Source organism: Coloeus monedula (assembly GCF_965178545.1).
Source record: "Coloeus monedula genome assembly, chromosome: 11".
Taxonomy (NCBI): Eukaryota; Metazoa; Chordata; class Aves; order Passeriformes; family Corvidae; genus Coloeus; species Coloeus monedula.
This window is the reverse complement of record NC_138791.1, coordinates 19,658,335-19,678,576: the sequence shown is the minus strand read 5'-3', so window position 1 is coordinate 19,678,576 and position 20,242 is coordinate 19,658,335. Positions and strand designations below refer to the sequence as shown.

The following is a 20,242-nucleotide window of genomic DNA, read 5'->3' as shown; positions in this document are numbered from 1 at the left end:
GAAAGGGCTGTCCCTGCCCGGGCACACGGAGCCACCGCCTCACGGTCGGTGCGAGCACCGGCAGCGGCTCCCGGCCCCGCTCCGGCCGCGGCTCCCGGGCTCCTCCTCCGCCCGCCTCCTGCCCCCGCCCCGGCGCCTTCCCAGGCTGCTCTCCGGGTAAACAGCGATGGCCGCCGAGGACCGAGGCGGGGAGCCCCGAGATAACATGGGGAACCACCTCCAGCTGGTGCCCGGTGAGGGCCGGGCCGGGGGCACCCGCGGGGGAAGCGCCGGGACGGGGCTCGGCGGGCGGGGAGGGAAGGGAAAGGAAAGGAAGGAAGCGGAGAGGGAGAGGAGAAGGGAAGCGAAGGGGAGGCGGGGAGAGCCCGCGGGCGGTGCGGGGAGCGCGGAGGGCCGGCGGTGCCGGGCCGCGGAGCTGTGGGCGCTCCCGGCCGGTGGAAGGCGGCGCAGGACGAGCCTCGGCCCGTGAGGCTCCTGCGGCCTCTGCTCCTGGGCTCCTGCAAATCCATCGAGGCTGCAGATGTTCCACCGAGGCCGCAAATGTGCGGTGCAGGAAGGGACACGCGGTCACGGGTGTTCGGGGCCGCCGCTGGGGTGAGACGCGCGGTGGGGTTACCGCCGGAGTGGGCAGACCAGGCACTTCGCTCTGCACTGAGACATCTGTGAAACCAAAAGCCCGAGGAAAACCTGTGTTGTTTTAGGAAGTCTCTGCTCCATTTAAACGCTCTCCAGTGCAAATAAGAAGGGAAGCAGAGGTGCTCGGGACTGGCTGGGTCCCATGTGCTGCCCGGCTTACCTGTCACACACGCCAGTGCAATTCCTCAGCCAGGGAATTACACGTAATTGTTGCATAATAACGTGTTGTTCTGGATATGGTGCCTCCACACTGACAGGAGATCGAATAGTTTGGGAAGGAGCTTGTGCTCAACTGCAAAGAAGCATTATTTCAGAATAAGATTGCAGGGGAAAAGGGAGCAGGAAATCCTGCCAGGAACCAGGGTCATTTCCAATGGCAGGAAATTCTGTGAGCTCTTTAGACTTGTATGTTTTAAATAATAATAAAATATTTCCTGAATACTTAAGGAAATATAGCCTTAATATAACCTTAATATAAGCTATTTTCCTGAATAGTTGAGGAAATACGGCCTTAATATCACCTCAATAAGCTATTTCCTGGGTATTTTAGGAAGCACAGCCTTACTAGAAGCTATTTCCTTAATATTGTAGGAAATACAGCCTTAATATAACCTTAATATGACCTATATATAACCTTGTCCATCTTCTTTAAAGGAAGTTCATCTTTCCTCATTTCTGCACAAAGGCATTGAGAGTGGATTGGGTTGTGTTAGTGAACCAGCGTGAGGAAAATGTGATTTTTGTCACGCGGGGGAGCCTTCACCGCTCGCCTTCCCTCGTTCCTGTGTGCTGGAGGTGCTGCTAATCCTGGAATTAAAAAAAAAATAAACCCCAATAGTTGGGGATGTAAAAGCTTCAGCTTGTTTTGCCAGCTGAGAGGGAGGAGGAGAGGGAAGGCGCCGGGGTTTTCTCTGGTTCGGGCTCGCTGGTGCTGCTGCAGTGAAATGAGTCATCGTCCCTCAGCCACCAGCACCACACAGCAGCCACTGTGCGCTTTTGGCACCAGCCAGCAAAAGTTTGCAGGGCACAGTTCTTTCCAATCAACTGCTGCTAATTCCTTCTGCGTTCAGAAAAACAAGTGGGACGGCCTCTCCCTGTTAAAACTGCTAATGATGGATGCAGCCGGATGGGAGCACATGGAAAAATCAGAGTATTTTTTTTTCCCTCCCCCATCCTACAGTGATGCCCCAGAACCAAACAAAAACTCCCTGTTTTTTCCCTCCATCAAACTGAGCAAAATAATGGACGTCTTGGACATCTTAAACATTTTGTAGTCATTCATGGTTAGGGTTGTTAATTGAATATAAGAAATTTTATATAGATGTGGAGTATTTTTAGCAGTCATTAGGCAGATGGTGTCTCATTGCTTAAAGGACTGTAATTAGGTACAATACCAAAGAGAGTCTGTAACCTCTTTTCCTGTTGTGCTGGATCATTTCTTGCTGAGATAAATACAATATAGGATCTGTAAGAGCAGCTTCTGTAAACTACACACTATTTAAAAACACGTAAGTGAGGTGAAGCTGAAATAAGACCAGTGACTAAACACTTTGTGAGAGCATTTAACAAACGTGCTTGGAGGCCAAAGAGGGAAAAAAAGGTTCTCCAGAATCAGCTTTTAATGCCTTCTTTGCTGTTCTCTTGTCCTCCTACTCTCAGAAATAGTAAAATCAGTGGTGCTCCCATTTCTGAAGGAAAATTCTTTGCTTTGCAGCATCTTTCGTTTTTGAGATTTCCCTACAGAAGCCTTCAGGATGAGAGAATCCCTCTGCCTTTTAAATTTTCAGCTCTGGTTTATTTTTTTAAAATACTAATTGCAAAGGCAGGCAACTAGACAGACTATTGCAAAAATATTTTTTTCCATCTTGTAATAGCTTTGAAGGTCCAAATGATGTTTTTCAGCACCACTGGGATTATCCATTACCCAGCAGCTCTTGGTGTAAGGATCCTGCAGATTGGTTTATGCTAACATCTATTTTGGACATAACTTGGTGTATAAATAATGTTTGTGTTCAAAGAAATAGGGTCAAGTAATGCAGTGACTGATAATTTAATTGTCCTCTTGCCTGAAAATTACTTTAGGATTGTCTGAGAAATGGGAAAGAAGTAGTGGTTTTTAAATGCTGTTTTATATCTGAAATCCCTTGGAGCCTTGTAATTTGTTCCTTAGCAGCTGCCTTTGCTGGGTTCGTGTTTGGTGTACACACAGCAGAGGCTGACAGCAATTAAGTTGTCTGAAATACCAGCAAGAGTCTCTGCATGAATACAGAGCTTCCCATTGCTTCTTACTCACTTGCAGTTTGATTGTTCAGGTTTGTGCTGCTTCAGACACTTTACTCATCATGCTACAAGGAATGGAGTTACCTGGCATCCTGGTGTGCAGGCAGAAAACCTTTAGAGCTGAGATAAGGAAGTACCACTGCAGTGAAAACCTGAACTGACAGCCTTTGTTTATTATTTCTTCCAAGGAAAGTTGTTCTTTAGCCTTTCAGAAATAAATTACCAGCTTTTGAATCTTTCTATAGAATGATGGTTTTGCTGTAACAGCAAGAACATTCTTTTCCTCAGGTTTATTTCCCTGTGAAGGGCTGTAGCCTGGGAATATTGAATGCATTTCCCTGATTCTCAGGTTTTTGTCAGTCTTTGCTGATTGATTTCTACACAATATTCTGTATGTGCTTATCAGTAGAGAGCGAGGAAGAGGATGACAATGAAATGGAAGTGGAAGACCAAGATAGTAAAGAAGCTGAGAAGCCAAACATCATTAATTTTGATACCAGTTTGCCCACATCACATGTGGTATGTTTTTTATATATTGTCCATTAAATATCTCTTGAAGGGATTTTAATGGAATTTGTGTAGTTTTATTGTAATGTTCTTACAAGTCACAAACTTAATTTTATTTTCACAGAATCGTAAGATCATAGAGTGGTTTGGGTTGGAAAAACCTTAAAGGGCATCCAGTTGCACCCCCTGGGCAGGGACACCTTCCACTATCCCAGGCTGCTCCAGCCTGGCCTTGGACACTGCCAGGGATCCAGGGGCAGCCCCAGCTGCTCTGGGCACCCTGTGCCAGGGCCTGCCCACCCTCCCAGGGGAGGATTCCTTCCCAATACCCCATCCAGCCCTGCCCTCTGGCAGCAGGAAGCCATTCCCTGTGTCCTGTCCCTCCATCCCTTGGAAATAGTCTCTCTCCATCTTTCTTGCAGCTCCTTCAGGCACTGGAAGGCCACAGTTAGATCACCCTGGAGCCTTCCTTCTCCAGGCTGAACAACCCCAGCTCTCCCAGCCTTTCCTCCCAGCAGAGCAGCTCCATCCCTCTGCTCACCGTGGTGTCCCTGTCCTTCCTGAGCACCCAGCCCCTTCCCTGACTGTCCCTCCCTTGCCCTTGGCAGTACCTGGGCTCGGACATGGAGGAGTTCCACGGGAGGACAGTGCACGATGACGACAGCTGCCAGGTGATCCCCGTGCTGCCCCGGGTGATGGTGATGCTGATCCCCGGCCAGACGCTGCCGCTGCAGCTCTTCCGCCCCCAAGAGGTTAGCATGGTGCGGAATTTAATTCAGAAAGACAGAACCTTTGCTGTCCTTGCATACAGGTAAAATCCATGGGGGGATGTTTTTTATGCAGCATGTTTTAGCACGGTTTCTGTGGATACTAAAGCAAAAGCAGATGGTTGCATCAGCTCTGTGCTCAGCAACAAGTTGAAATTGTTTAACAAAAATTGCCTTCCAATATGTAATGGCAGTGTAGGTGCTTGACAGCATCACGTGTTTGTGTGGAGAAACAGCAAGTGCTGATCTGCTTCTTTGTTTGAGCATCCTCTTCATTTCAGTAACTGTTTGTTCTGTCTTGTTAAAGAATAAGCCCTGACCTGAAATGTTAAAGTCACATTCTTGTTTTGAGAACTGTATTGTATTGTTTGTGGGTGAATTAACAAGCACTGGCAAATGTTGCACAGTAGAGCTGAGAGACAGGAGGTGATAGAAAAGTGGAAAAGAGAAAGGCTGATGAGTGCCAGAAGAAGTTGGGAATGTTCCTCCCTTTTCCCCCCGCAATTTACTATGGATTAATTGTGTGGGAGGTGGGAACAGTTCCTGTTATAAAGTCAATCTAAAGAGTGTTGGTACTTGGAGTGTCTGCATTTGAAATGCCAACACACTGGTGATCCCTGTGCTCCCAGAATGTCACATCTAGACTCTAAAATAAAGCAGTCACCTGGCAAAAAACCCCAACCAACCCAAACAATAGAAGTTGCTTTATAATGGAAAAATAATGGTTGTGATGGTTGAAGGTATTTTACCAAAATTACTCTTTTGATCAGACCAGTCATGTACACTCAGTGCAGACAGACTGGAGTCTGAATGAGCAGTGCTGTTTTGAGGGGGGGTAATTCATTTAACTCACCTTTAATTCTGTTACTTTCAGTAATGCACATGAGAGGGAAGCACAGTTTGGAACGACAGCAGAAATCTACGCCTACAGAGAAGAGCAGGAATATGGAGTTGAAACAGTCAAGGTGAAAGCAATAGGAAGACAAAGGTTCAAGGTGCTTGAAATAAGAACACAGTCAGATGGGTAAGAAAATTATGCAGTTAATTCTATACTCAAGTCAGCTTTGATTAGGAGTATTCTCCTATTTTCCAGTTTTTTTCCATGTTCCAGTGTGATGGCTGTGATATCGAGGCTCTTCTGACTAGTTTTTACATATTATGTAATTAATGCCTTTTTCCATTTCTAAAAGTGATCAAGATCCTGAACATCCAGTAAGAATATGCTGAGTCTTCCCTCATTTTCAGGTTCTTGGCATCATGCCCTGCACCATGGCAGTGTCACTGGCCAGAGGTTCAGGCTCCAGCACTGATCTAGGAGCATGTGACAATTCTTAGCACAATTGCCAGAGGTTCTGTAATCTTTTCTGCAAGGCTTGTAAAGTATTGCTCCAAATCTGTAAATCTAGAGCTACTCACTGTATCCTGCACTTCAGCATGGTGGCATTGCTTTAGAAAGAGGCCTGGGAGCAGCATTTCTGTTGTTTTGTGACCTGCAGCTGAAGAAGTTAAGAATCCCTGTGCTGTTTGCCCTCTAACATTTGGTTACAAATAACAGACTGCAAATGTTACAGCTTAGGAAAACCCCTGCTTGGACACAGGGTGGCAGTACTTGGACAGCTGCAGGAACAGCAGCTTTGTTACTGAGAATTCAGTGTCCAGAGATCCTTAGCAGGAAGAACATTTCCATAATTCTTGGTGTTTCTGATTCCTAAGTGCTTGTGGCACAACTCATTTTATAACTATTAAAGTGGCCAGTTCAGTGCTGTCCCTGTAAGAAAACTGGAAATTTGTAATGAAAAATACCTGAAGATTTCAGGATTTCTGCTGCATAATCCTGATAAAATATAAAGTCTTTCCTGCTGGACAGCATTCTTAGTAGCCACATAACATATGCTGAGGTCTTTGTGGAAGAGGTGACCTTGTTGATGCTGGGATATTAAAATCTGATCAGAGTCTGTATCCTATTTCTGCTGATTCTGACCTCTAGCTGAGCACAGAAGCTTTTGTGGTTTGAAGATGGCAAACTGCATTTCAGCTAAACTGAGGCACTGAGGTGGAAAGCTGACTATTTATACCAAAAGTAACTTGAGGAGACAAAACCCTAAATCTTTAGTGCTGAGACTGTAGAACATGCTGCTGTGTTGCCACTGCCAATCTGTCTGTATTTCTGTCCACCACTGTCCCAACAGACCTGTAGTGCTCGAAAATAAAAAGAAGTTCAGATGGAATGGGTTGTTGTTTAAATTCTCTGGTACTGTGGAGTGATTAGTCCATTGCACCAGCCTGTGTTCCCATAAGCTGTAAAATCCATAAAAAAACGTTTAAAAAATGTGTGTACACCTCATCTTTTTGTTTCCTTTCTCAGAATCCAGCAGGCTAAAGTACAAATCCTCCCTGAGCGAGTGCTGCCTCCCACCATGTCAGCAGTGCAGCTGCAGTCTCTCAGCAGGTGCCATGTGATTCCCTCTTCCAAACCCACTTCCTGGCAGGACAGAGCCATTCGGCAGTGGTGGCAGAAGTACCAAAAGGTGAGAAGTTACTCTGGGGGTTTGGTTATTTTGGTTTTGTATTTTTTGTTTTAATTTCTGGTGGCATCTTGAGAAAATCAATATCAAATTCCATCTGTAGAGGAGGAGGCACAGCTGGGAAGGCGGATTCCAACCTCCTGCTTTTCATGGAATCACACAATGGTTTGGGTTGGGAAGGTCCTTAAAGCCCATCCATTCCATGGGCAAGGGACACTCTCCATTATCCCAGGTTGCTCCAACCCCTGTCCAGCCTGGTCTGGGGCACTTCCAGGGATGGGGAGTCCACAACCTCTCTGGGAAATCTGTATTTATATCTGTATTTATTATTTACTCCACTGTTTTGGTCGTTGACACAGAGAAGATACCTTGAAATCTTCTGTCTCTGTAGAGATCTTTGAAACTACCTCCAGAAATTAATACAGAATCCTGGTGACTCTCCTCATGTTTGGATTTGCTTTTTTCTTCAATGGTTTTGAACTCTTGTACCCTCAAAAACAAACAAAACAAGAAACCAAAACCAAACAAAAATAAAATCTGTTGATAACAAAGAGCTCTTGATTCTCAGAGTTCCTCACCAAGTTCCTGTGAGCCCAGAAACACTGGGCTGTGGGGGTGGGAATCCATTTCCCAGGCTGATTCTGTCAGGTGAAGCTGAAATGAAGTGAAGCCACTGTAGGAAGAACCTGGGATGCAGCTCCAGAGCAGGGTGACTGTCCTGCTGACCTCCATCTCTCTGTTGGGGTCATTTGTAAGTGAGGAGAGTTGCCCTCACGGGGGAGATTAAAATTGAATTTGTATGTATTTACAGTGCAATATGAGATCCTGTTTGGAAAGCAATGCAGTTATGCTGTGTGCTGCTTTTTAGACTTCTATTAACTAAAGCTCTGAATTTCTGTGTTCAGAAATCACTGGAGAGAATTGGTTAATTAAGCAAATGACATTACACTGGTGGAAATTTGGTGGTTCCAGGGACAGCTGGTGGAGACTTAGGAACAGATGCACTGTTAATAGCACCTAAATTTTGAACTATATCTCTGTTTCAGATAGATACCCTTTTGAAAGACATAATTTTTTATTACCAGACATCAGAAATACCTCTAGTGCAGAGACAGGTTTTGTGACAAAATCCATGTGTTGTCCTGTTTGGAAGGCTTAGCTCTCAGTGCATCTGAAAATGGGTTTGGAAGCTTCACAGTGAAGTGCCAGTCCTGATGGGGATAATTTCTTGTATCTTTAAATATTCAGGTCTGTCTCCCCTGTTTTGTTTGTTTAAAAGAAAAAACTCCCTAAAACCTGCTAGTGTTAAAGAATAAGTATTTGTGGGTTTGGTTTCAGAGGAAGTTCCACTGTGCCAGTTTGACATCTTGGCCCCCCTGGCTCTACTCTCTCTATGATGCTGTAAGTTCACCCTTAAATCCAATAATCTGCGGTGAGTTTTGTAGTTGTAATATCTAAGTATGGGATAATATAAAAGCTTTGGTTTTGTTGGCTCATAATTTCCATTTTAAAGCATTTTATATTCACTGTAGTGTGAAAAGATCAGGAAGGGCTTCCCCCTCTGTGTCCTTGTTCTCTGGTGCCAGAACAAATGTCTGGGAGGGATAGTAAAGATTCTGGTTCCTTCTGTGTTGTCTCAGAGCAAAAACTGTTAAAATACGTAGCTACAAAGTGATTCTTTAGTTATTCTTTAATTAAAAGCTACTATCCGCTTAGGGAAAAGAGCTTACTCTACATTTTGCTTCCCTTTTGTTTTTTTTTCCTAAGAAAACAGCAATACCTATGTATTTAAATTAGGCTTTTCTTCTAACAAAAGGAAACCTTGATGGAAAGAGTCAAGAGGCAGCTCCATGAGTGGGATGAAAACCTTAAAGATGAATCTCTTCCATCGAACCCAGTAGGTACGAGGTCTTATGAACTCACTTTTAAAAATTATCTTTTAAATTTCCTAAGAAAACCCAGCTTAGATAATTGCCTGTTGTACTGTAAATAGAAATAGTTGGTTTTATTTTATTTCTCTGTTAATTCTAACAGACCTGCTGCTTTCTCATTTCTAGATTTTTCTTACAGAGTTGCTGCCTGCCTGCCCATTGATGATGCTTTACGTATCCAGTTGCTCAAAATAGGCAGTGCTGTGCAGAGGCTCCGCTGTGAGTTAGATATCATGAACAAAGTGAGTAGTTCTTCTTTATTTACCACTGAATTGCCAAAAAAATACAGGAGTGACTGTTACAGCCTCTTACAGAAATGTATGGAATTTCCAGCTAATCCTTGGGTGTTCTGTTATTTCTTCAGAAGTTTGCTCAGAGGGAAAATGACGTCTCAGTGCTGGATTATGTTTGGCAGCAAGCAAGGAACATACAATATATATAATAATATTTGCTTTTCTTAGAAGTATTTCGGTGTGGCACAGCACTTTTTTAGCCAAGAGATGGTGCTAGAAGTCCAGTGTTGCTAACAGCCATCATGGCCCCATACTGACACCACGATCAAGTATCTTTTTGCCATGGAAATTTGTGGGTTTTGTAGCAAAATCTATGTAGTATTGAGTCCAAACTAAAGATTGGACTAAAAAAGGGTTTTTTTAATAAGTCTTGTTAGGCAATTCCTTGTTAAGATGTTCTTGTTTCCCTTCCCTTCATTGCCATGGCCTTGTAATGCTCTAAATGTTCTATTTTTGTCTAGTACAGTTTTTATAATAGTCTATATTTTCTAAATAACCATGCTGTGTTTGTCTAATGGATACAGAGAAGTGGGAATTTTGCCTGTTTGCCTAAAAAGCACTGTCATTAAATTCTTGCCTGTTTCTGGGGAAAAGTGAACCAGAATGTCATCTTAATAGTGATCCTCTTCCCAAAGTTCATGCACTAGAAATTTAAAGAAAGGGGACAGAAAACACCTTTTCCAAGTTCTGAGAAAAAAATGGGCAGGTTTTTGCCTGAGGCTGTAATCAGACTAAATTTCACTTGTCTTTCCTGAGTTGAAACTCTGAAAATACCCTGATACTCAAGTGCTGCTGAGAGCCATTCGTGTTCCATGATGATATATTTTCTATAAATTCCAGAGAGACAGGAAAACTTAAATTACCCTCATAAACTGAAGTTAAAGCTGCGTTTTAGGTTATACCCAAAAGGTGTTTTCTTCATCAACACGTGGCATTCTGGTCTGTAAATGTGTTTAACTGCTCTGCATTAGTGTCAGAATGGTGAGTGCATTATGGCTTTTCACAGTTTATTTAGCAACATTTTGGCCCAATCCAGTCGTTTTTAGCCAGGGTTCTTTAGGTTGCCCTGGCTTGTTCAGAATGTAATTTCCAGTAATAAAACTGATCCTGAGAGCTGATCCATTTTCCCTTGTCTCTGATACCAGTGAATTCTATTGTACTTTTATCAGCTTTCCCTGTTGTTAACCCAGTTAGCAACGCTTATGTTAAGGAGTGTGCCTGACTCCCAGGTGTAACACCGTGAATTCCACTTGAGAGTGCTAATTGCAGGCATTAGATGGGTTTGGAAGTGGAGCCCTGGAATTAAGTAGTGGCTAAATTGGACTCTCAGAGTGCTGTGTGAGCACTGGGTTGCAATCTGAGTGGGGGTGGTTTGAAAGAGGTGGGGAAGGTTCCTGGCAGGAGAGAGAGGCCAGGGGAGCTTCCAGAGGGGATAAAGAATATCTGTGTCCTAGAGCTCTTGTCCTTCCTCATCTCCAGTGAGCAGAGAGTGGGGCAGGACCAGAGGCACGTCCAGGAAAGGAGCTGGAGGAGCTGAAATGCAACAACAACCTCTGAAGGGAGAAGGGGGGAGAGGAAAGAGTGATTTGAGTGTGTGGTGTCACAGAGTGCAGGAGTCACAGCTCAGGGGGGCTCAGAAGCACAAACTCCAGGTTATAACAGCACAGGTGAAGATCCTCTCCCTGGGTGCAGCGTTTTATTCCAAAACACTGGGGATCATTCTGGGGGTAATTTCATAGGCATTACCCTTAAAAAGAAGTACAAGTAATGCACGTCCTGATAATTAATGGGAGTGTTCTGCTGAGCTGATTTAAATGCCTCTTTTCTGGGCAGTGTCAGTGATGAATTGTTCAGTTCCACTTTGTAGAAATTGTAGAAGATGGATTAATCTGTTATAATCTCCAGGAGAGAGATCAATATGTTTTACCTATTTTTGTGAGGAAATTAAACCCATTGATCTACAGTACCCTCAAATTTAAGAAAGACTTAATGATTGCATTTGTCTCATTTGCCTTTTCTGTGCTGTATTGCAGAAGAGCAGAAGTTGTTTTTTCTAAATTAGCCTTTAGAGACCTTAAAAGGTTGGCTCATTTATTATCTTTGTGGAGTCAAATCCAATTCTCTGTGTGTGGATCTTTTTGGGAGGGGAGTATATGAACATTGTTATGTCTTTTGGAGAATAATTAATGTTTTTAAATAAGTAAAATATGTAGAAAAATATCCTATATAAGTGTTGTTCAGATAAACAAAACACTTGGTCCAAAGTCTGTTCTGAGGGAGAGACATTTTTATTATTTCCCGCTGCTGACAAGCATCTGGAAATTAATGAAATTGTCCTCTGTGTTTCTCTTTCCCAGTGTACATCTCTCTGTTGTAAGCAATGCCAAGACACAGAAATAACTACCAAGAATGAAATATTCAGGTGAGTTTATTACTCTTTGTCTTGGGCAGGTGTTTGGTCAGAAACACGGGCGCAGCAAAGCGGATTAAGCTGGGTTATGTCTTAAAACTGCTGTGTTTGCCAGAGCTCCAATAAAATTTAAGTAAATATTTATAGGGAGTTTATATTTGAGCTTTTTTAATAAAAAGTTAGGAAATCTCAGCATTTTCAGGTATATTGTAACAGAAGTTGGTGTTGTGCCACACCCCCAGCGCCTTCACACTGAATGATTTGAAATATAAATGTGCCACATAAAGACTTTCTCATCCTGGTATTTCTGAATAAATCCAAAATTTTAATTCTCAGCACTTCATTTATATGTCCTACAGGCCTCAAGAGCAGATTAAAATGCATTAATTAGGGGGTATAAGCAGGCTGCCAGGATATTGGTATGCAGGGATGGTTCCCGTTTATGTCATTAAATGTTGGGATCCCTTTTTTCTTTTAAGAATTTGATTCCTGATAACTGCAGGCTGACCCCATTCTCTGTTTGCCCTATACAGTATCTCCCATGATTAACACCGATTACATTTCCCAAATAATTGCTGCTTCTGTCAGCCTTGTCACTGTTTTTAATCTTGATTAACTCCTATCGGCCCAGCCCCTCTGATAATGGGAAGGTTAAGAGATGGTTTTGGTTAACAAAGACTCCTCACAGTTTTCCTTCATCCAGTGTGATAAGGAGCTGATGGGGTAATTAAAAGCCGTTTCTTATCTTCTAATCAAATAATGGATTGCAGACACCACAATTCCTGCCATGTCAATATGATGAACTTTTAACAGAAGGTGCTGAGAAGTTGCTGCAATAAATGAACGTTTTTGCTTACTTTTCAAGTTACATTTTCCTCACTTGTCTTGGGAGTTGCTATTTAACATAATACACAGGATGGGCCCATTGTGTACTTTCCTGCAATTCTAAGAAAATTTGACCAATGATATTTTAAATTAGCATCTGTTTGCTTTCCATTTTTAATAATATAATTCAAGGGACTTTTTTCCCCCCTATGAAAAGCTGCTTTTTTGCTCTGGAGAAGCATTTTAAACTTAGCTGGCAGTTTTTCCTCTTCACATTTGCCACCCTTTGGGGTACTTTTTTATTTTTCCTTGCTCTCTGACAAAATTCCTTGTGTGTTGTAGCTTATCCTTGTGTGGGCCCATGGCAGCCTATGTGAATCCCCATGGATACATCCATGAAACCCTCACTGTATATAAAGCCTGCAACCTGAGCCTCAGTGGTCGGCCCTCAACAGAGCACAGCTGGTTTCCTGGGTAAGAGCAGCAGCATTTTATTAGAAAATTACCCAAACTGGGCATTTCTGGGAGGGTGGAATAGTAAATATTGAATTTTTTAGGCACATGTTATCATTTTGCTCATATGAAAAATAAGGAAGTAAATTTAGGCTTATTCAAAATACAGAATCAAACGGACAAATCACATAAAATATTGAAGAATTTATCTTTAATATTTTTTAAATGGGGAAATGCTAAGATTTTAAAACATAGTCTAAATCTAAACTGTTTAAACAAAGTGGTCTGGGAGTTTCTTTGTGGGTGCTTTTGTTTAAGGTACAGCTGAAATAATTGTTTTCACAGAGCTTTAGTGCAAATGCAAACCAGAAGGTATAAATGCATTTAGTCTACTGAAATACATTTTCTTATCTAAAAACGAAATAAATGTTAACATGAATTTAAAAATTACTGACATTTGTATTGATCTGATTATCTTTGATTTTATTTTAATAATAAATAATTAATAATAGTCTGTCTTTCTGAGTCAGTAACAGATTAATTAACTAACAGAACTAAGTGCTCAGATGTAAAAGTTTGCCTAATAATAACAGGTCTCGCACCCAGGATTTTTTCCTGGAACATCACCTAGAACTGAGCAATGGCTTGGAGGATGTTTGGCATTTCTGTCAGACATTTTAAGACTCCCTGAAGAAAATTTGGGACTTTTAATGTCTGTAGTTAATATTTCTGTTCCTTTTTTGTTTTCTCAGCTCTTCTATGAGGGCTTTGAAATATTCATGTTCTACCTCATACAACTGTTGGAGAAAAGCTCTGCTGCTGTGGGAAGTGCAGCAGTCCCTGTTGTTTGGGCAGCAGGGCAAAAATCACTTTTATTCCCATTAAGTCACTCACTCTGAGAAGTTTTCTGACCCCTCTTTAGGGGTCTCAGCATTTCATCACTGCTGAAACCTGGGGCGATGAAAATCCTTGGTTGCTTCCTCTCTTCGAAGAGGGAAGAGAGGGCTTTGGGGGTGGGGCCTTTGTGAGGTTTTTTTCTTTACTTTTTTAAGGTCTGCAGGGTTTTAGATGGGACCTGGGCACTGGATTCCTGAGGACTGTTACCCAAACCCAGCTGGGGATTGTTACCCACACCCACTTTGGCATTGTTACCCACTGAAGCATTTTCCAAAGGCCTTTTCCTTCCGTGTTGTGACCGAGCCTTTGCTGTGCCCGTGGCAGGTACGCCTGGACCATCGCCCAGTGCAGGATCTGTGGGAGCCACATGGGCTGGAAGTTCACGGCCACCAGGAAGGAGCTGGCCCCCCCCAAGTTCTGGGGGCTGACGCGCTCGGCGCTGCTGCCGCGCATCCCCGAGGGCGACGGGGAGGAGGACTCGGAGCGCGGCCGCTCGCCGCTGCTGTGCCTGTGAGCCGCCCCCGTGCATTGCTCAGTCCTGCTTCCACGCTTCCTTAGCCCGGGCACCACGCTGCCATCCCCGGGAACGCCAGGCTGGCAGCGCTGCGCCGCCGCGTGCTGCAGCTCCCGACTGCTCCTGGACAGGGGGTGCCAGGAGACAGCAGGAATGAAAGTCCCACACGGGACACCAGGAAATCTCTGATCCACGTGGACATGCTTGAGACTGGGCTTTGTCCAGCCTTGTGTAATTCCTACTTGCAGTGAAGGAAGGGGGATGGAAACTAAAATCAAGCTAAGATCACAATAAGCAGAGTCTGATTGATGCAATATTCCCGGGGTGGTAGGTAGCAGTTTCCTGCTGTGGAGTGTTTGCCATAATACACTTACAAGTGGTTTGCTGAGAATCCCTGTTCCTAACTCTGTGAAGTCCTTCAGGTTTGCTGCTTGTGCTGTTTCTCAGCTCTTTGCTGAATACCCATGGAAGAGAGAAGCAGCCTGAGTTTCTGACTGCTGGAGGCAGTGCTGGAATGGGCAAAAGCTGGAATTGCAGCTGCCTCCCAGGATGGAACCCATGGGAAGTGTCTGTTCCTTACAAGTTGTCTCATCTGTTTAGTCCACTTGACTTTAGAAGTCTCATGTTTTAAACTGTTTGTAAGAAGTGCACAGGTCAGTCCCAGAGGGTAAACAGCATTGTCACTTTCTGTTCCATGTGCTTCAATTACTTCTCCAAATTACTGCTGGTTAATTTACCAGTGTAGGTGTCCAGGGGTTTGGGAAGGACTCTAAAACACCCCACTGAGGTGATTTTTAAGTAGTGCTTGTTGTGACAAGGGGAAGGAAAAATCTCTTTTAATTACTTTTTGTTTTAACTTTCAGATCATAAAGTAAAATTTCCCATTATCACCTTACAAAGAGCAAAAGTTCCTAAATAAAACAGAAATAAGGCAGTGCTTTTTTGTGGGGAGGTTGTTTCTTGGTAGATTTTTGGTTTGGTTTTTATTTTGTCTGAAGGGCTGTCTGTGCCCCACAAATTGGGTGCCAAACTGGGGCAGCTTTTGCCACTGATTTATTGGATTTTTCCCTCTCAGAATGCACTTTGGTGATGGAAATGGAGATTTTTTTCAGTATGTTTGTGCACATAAACACTTGTTTTTCTTGTGAAGCTTTTATCATCCACTCTTTATTTCTTCACAGTGATGCAAAACTAATTAAGTTTGAGACAAGAGCCACTGGCTGCTTGTTCTCTGTCGGGCTCCAGGCAGGTGTAGCAAGGACAGATCAGTTCAGATGAGGGCCAAGGCCAAGCCTGGCACACCAGGAGCTGATTCCCATGTTAGTGTGGTACCTGCAGCTGGAAAAACACCCCAAACCATGGACGTGCTGCTGGATGCTGCTGGGTGTTTGTCATGCCAGGTAGGTAGAGATTAATGATTGTGTAACTCAGGTTTAGTTCTTTGAAGCTTTCTACCTCTGTGCTGCTTTTGTTCTCCTTAGACATCTTTGATGCTGTGTTCAATTCCATCTGCAGGGCCCTGACTTGGCAGTGAACTGGGAAAAGCAATACTTGGGATGTGGCTCTGAGCACACAGAGGCTCATTTTCATCCAGAAAACATTCTGGATGTAGATGATGATTCATTATAAGGTTCGAAAGCCAAGTGCTGGTGTGAGAGGGAGGCTCTGAATCCTCTGTGTTTGGAAATCCACTGGAACCAGGCCTGGCTTTCCCTCACCCCTGCACACACAACACATCTGGGCTGCACATTTGGGTTATTTTGTTACTTTTCCCCTCAAAATCCCTCATATCTGTTGTGTCTGTGACCCTCAGTGGGGCTGAGAAGTTGGAGGGTGCTCACAGCACCTTCTGCTGCCTTGGTGTGAGCATTCACTGAGGGGTGGGGAAGGAGAATTTCAGAAGGATTTTCTCAGCTGTCACTGAACGTCTTAAGGGTTCAGTTCTTTGGGGTTTTGGCTGAGTCTTTTGGATTATCAACTAAAAATGGCAGTGTTTGAATCCAGAATAGGCATATTTTTGTTTTGTGTATATAGTCAAATGTAAGCTAATATAATTGAGGTAAGTCAGGAGGAAATTAACTCTGATTAGATTTCACTGATGATGCTGTTCCATGTGCTTACCCTGTGTAGTGTTTGCCACATTCCAGTCCACGACGCTTTCCAGGTTGACAGCGTGGGTTGCTGATGAATCCTGTGATGGTGAATCCAGTCCTTAGAGGGTTCCCTGGGAGGGATCAGAGGGTGCAGCACTCCAGGGTGTGGAGTTGGGGATGGCTCCATACGGGTTCCTATTTTCCGTGCTTTTCTCTGTTTTGAAGAGAAAACTATTGGTTGGAGTTGTGGAAAATTTGGAACATCAGTATGGAAAAATACAGACAGCAACTGCTCATGAGAGCTAATCAAAGGAAATCAGATTTTATGAATATTTACATTTACCCCATTCATTGGCTGAGTAGCTTCATGCAGGAATTAATTAATCCAGTGGACTTGCTGGCTGCTGCCCCAGGGGATCATTTTTCTCCTCTCCCATCACCATCCCTGCGATGTGGGAATGGGGCTGGGGTCGGGGCTGAGGGACAAACAGGCATCCTGTGGGAACAGGAGTGTCCTGCAGGTAAGCAGGACTGAGGGATCACGGGATTTGTGGCACAGACTCGCTCGTTTTCAAGCCATCACTGCAGCATCACCAACACCCCCAGCCAGAGCCTGTAACATTGCAAGTCCTCATTTATTTTAGTTTCGTTTGGACAAATACGTAGAACCACTTGCACACTGGGCCTGAAACATTGCAGATACTCATTTGTTTTTTATTAATGCTCTTTTTGGATGTGCTGCAGTTCATTTGTTCCTCTCTTTGTCACCTTTAATTGCTCTGTAAACTGCTCCAGGGGTAGCCCAGTCTCTGCTTTAACTCTTCCTCTCTCTGCCTTTTGGGACAACTTTTCTGACAAATCTTGTGGCTTGCAAACATTTGCAAAGAATAAAATTGAATTTGTTTCAAAACTCACCTGGTTTTGCTGATTGTTGGGGTGGGAAAAAGGCAACACTTGAGTTCATGATGTATTCTAAACAGGTTTGGCTGCAAAAGGTAAGAGTTTCACTCCCAAGTCTGTGCTGGCTGGACTGGCCCAGGGCAGAGAAAGTAAGGAATAACGTGGAAGAGAGGGTGGGTTGTCAAGAGGGAAGAACTTTAAACTCCTAAACACCTGCAGAATTCCAGGCTTCCCTCAAGCCTGCACAGAATCCTCATGGGAATTCCCAGGGAATTGTTTTCCACACAGACAGTGCTGCTGGTGCAGGATTTTTCCCTAGGGCAGCATTTCTTGCTCTGGCCGAGGTCTGCAGTGCACCATGAGCTTTCCCTGGATTTTAAGATGTTTGTTTCTTCTGAGAGCTTGGCTGACTCTGTGATGTTTTCCCTTCCTTACAAATGTTTGGAAAGCAGGAATTGAGGGTGGTTGCCACTCCACTGGAAAAGTCTGTAACTTTTTCTAAGCTATGGGCAAAACCATGGGGACTTGGTGACAAGAGGACTTTGTGACAACGGCAGAGTTAATGATGGACCTTGGGAATGAGGCCATGAGGTATGTGGTGAAGGGAATTCCAGGAGAAATGCCATGGGATATGTGGAGAAGGGATTACCAGGGGCTGGATCACCTTCAGGCATGTGCTGGAGGGAGTGATACTGGAGTGACACCATTCTGACCCTGGTAATGTCCCTGTTTGTGACTCTAACCCTTCATTTCCATACGAACTGGCTGCCCCCCACCATTTATGAGGGCAGGAACGGGATGTTTGACCACAGTCCCACCTCCACTTCTCCCAGAAGGATAAATCTGGCACTGGAAGTTCCTCACGAAGAGGAGGAGAACATGAACACTTTACAGACAAGTTGAGAGCTGCTCTTTTCTCCTCCCAAACCTTAGGTAAGATTTGCACCTCGAGAACACTTTATGTACCTGTCCTCTTGTGTTTTGTAGGTCCAGAACCAGCTGGAAAGAAAGGTTTATTCTCTGTCAAATTTCTGTATTTTTTATGCAACAAAGCTTTAAATCCTTGTTGTCTTACCCAGCCAGATAATGGAGGACACTGTTCTCTCCCCACCAGGGGAGTGTAATCCTTTGTGTCCCACTGGAGCTGGGAGCAGCTTTTTAAGGGAGGAAAAGGGGTTACTGTACTGCAGCCAGTCATGCTCCAGTCTTGTGTGGGATTTTTAGGCTTATTGAAGCTTTTAAGAACGTCACCCACCCAAACAGCCCAGGCAGAGCACGGGGTACCTGAAAATTGTCTCCAGCTGTATTGAATCCACAGGGAAATGAGAAAGGCTCTGAAATGCAGGTGTGTTACATCCTTAATCCAAGAGCTCTCCTAGAGGCGGTGAACAGAACTCCAGAGCAGTTGGAGCAGAGGTTTCCTGTGGGTCTGGGTGTTGTGTCCTGCCTCCATCTGGACACGGTTTGAATCCAAGGCTCTGGACAGATTTTCCCCAGTACCAGCCCCAGTTTGTGTGGGAGGAGCAGGAGGTTGGTGTCACTGGCCCACACTCCCTGAGCTCGCAATGGGGATGTGAAATAAGGAGAACAGTCCTGCTTTATGTTCCCCCAGCTGAATTCCCCTGTACAAGACGTGTTTATTGCACAAGCTGGGGCTGCAGGAGGCATCGCCCTCCCTAAACAGCCCCGAGCCGAGGTCTGGGGGGGCTGAGGCACAAATTTCACAGGCTGGCGCGATGGTTAATGATTGGGAAGCGAGGAACAGGCCTGCGGGTGCTGGTGATGCTTGTGGATGTAAAGCTGCTCTGCAGTGTCACACACCTGTGCTGGGTGACAGGGCCAGTCCCTTCAGCTGCCCCCTGGGGTGAGGGGCATAGAGAGAGGGAGAAATAGATTTTATATATATATATATACACACATATATTTTATATATATATGTATACACACACCCCTATATAATATATATATGTAATAAATAAAAGATACAATATATATACTATATATTATATATAATTAGATATAATCTATATTATAGTCTATAACAATATCTTATGTATAGTAATAATATATAATTTAATATTATTATATATAATAAACATTATAATAATTATAGTATATATAGATATTTAATGTATAATAGATAATATACAATATATCATGTATTATATGAGATACTTGTATATTATATATAGTCCATATTTATTTTTATATATTATCTAATAATAATAATATATAAATATATATTTATAATATAGAAAAATATTTCTATTCATTTATAAAAATATAATTATATTTTTATTTGTATATATATATTTATTTCTATATTTGTATATTTATTGTTTATTATGATCTTATATATTTGTATTTATTATTATATAGTCTAGCTAAACACGTTATACATTTATATATTTTATATACATATATATATTTTTTTTTTTTTTTACATCTATTTTGTGTGTATAGAGGAAATCATTCCAGCTGCCAGGCACGGGTTGTAAGGCAGTGCCCCAGGAGGGCTGCTCAGGAAGGAGGGATGTGCAGGGCAGGAGGGACTCTCAGCCAGGGAGGATGCTCAGCCAGGGCAGTTCCTGCCCTCCCTGCACGCTCCAGGGCACTCGTGGTTCCCATTTCCCCTCCCCTCTTTGCTGAGCCCCAGGCTTTACGGGCTCTGTGGCCCTGCCCTCTCCCCTCAGGAGGCTCCCAGGACACTGGGGCCTGTTCATCATTTTCACAGCTCGTTGCATCTCCAGGCGAGGGTTTGACAAGCCCCGGTTAATGCTCGGCACCAGCTGCAGAGAAGAGCTTTGGCCATGGCTTTGCCCTCCATGAGCTGTTCCCTGTGGGGTGGGGGGACACCCCAACCCTGCTCTGGGGCTCTGCACCCCCTCCTGCTGCTCTGGGAATGGGAACTCCCTTCACCCCCAGGAATAAGGGTTTGTTTCACTGCTTTCTGCAAACTTCGGGCTGTGTCCCTCTGAGGACAAGGGGGTCAATAGGAAATGGTAGTGGACAACTCATTTTTTGGTGTTGCAGTGGGAAGCTGGAACAGTCACCAACCTACAAGGCCCTGTGGGTTTGCTGATGTGTAACTTTAATTAAAACACATGGTGAATGTCATTTAATTAGTCAAGTAAGCTGTTGGAGAACTTTACCTGACCATGGGTGTATGGAACTACTTCATCTCTTCTCTCCTCATTTGCTATTTAAATAG

General features: G+C 43.7%; 1 protein-coding gene across 2 annotated transcripts; it reads left to right on the top strand.

Annotated features, from left to right (window-relative positions):
* Positions 1–150: 150 nt before the first annotated feature.
* Positions 151–16,992, top strand: CRBN (cereblon). Of its 2 annotated transcripts, none has more exons than XM_082288515.1 (11): positions 151–233; positions 3,323–3,435; positions 4,032–4,234; positions 5,065–5,214; positions 6,556–6,718; positions 8,054–8,116; positions 8,532–8,616; positions 8,773–8,888; positions 11,297–11,361; positions 12,517–12,648; positions 13,849–16,992. In XM_082288515.1, exons 1-11 carry the CDS (start codon positions 167–169, stop codon positions 14,036–14,038), a joined length of 1,347 nt encoding a protein of 448 aa, XP_082144641.1. In that variant the 5' UTR covers positions 151–166; the 3' UTR covers positions 14,039–16,992. The 2 variants fall into 2 exon arrangements, with proteins under 2 accessions (XP_082144641.1, XP_082144642.1); XM_082288516.1 differs by having other exon boundaries at positions 170–233; positions 3,326–3,435.
* The last annotated feature ends 3,250 nt before the right edge of the window (positions 16,993–20,242 follow it).

Coding starts and splice junctions, on each gene's coding strand:
- CRBN (XM_082288515.1), top strand. CDS start 167: ATGGCCGCCGAGGACCGAGGCGGGGAGCCCCGAGATAACATGGGGAAC. Junction 8,117..8,531: donor TCTACTCTCTCTATGATGCT/GTAAGTTCACCC, acceptor TTCTAACAAAAG/GAAACCTTGATGGAAAGAGT. Junction 8,617..8,772: donor TCTTCCATCGAACCCAGTAG/GTACGAGGTCTT, acceptor TCTCATTTCTAG/ATTTTTCTTACAGAGTTGCT.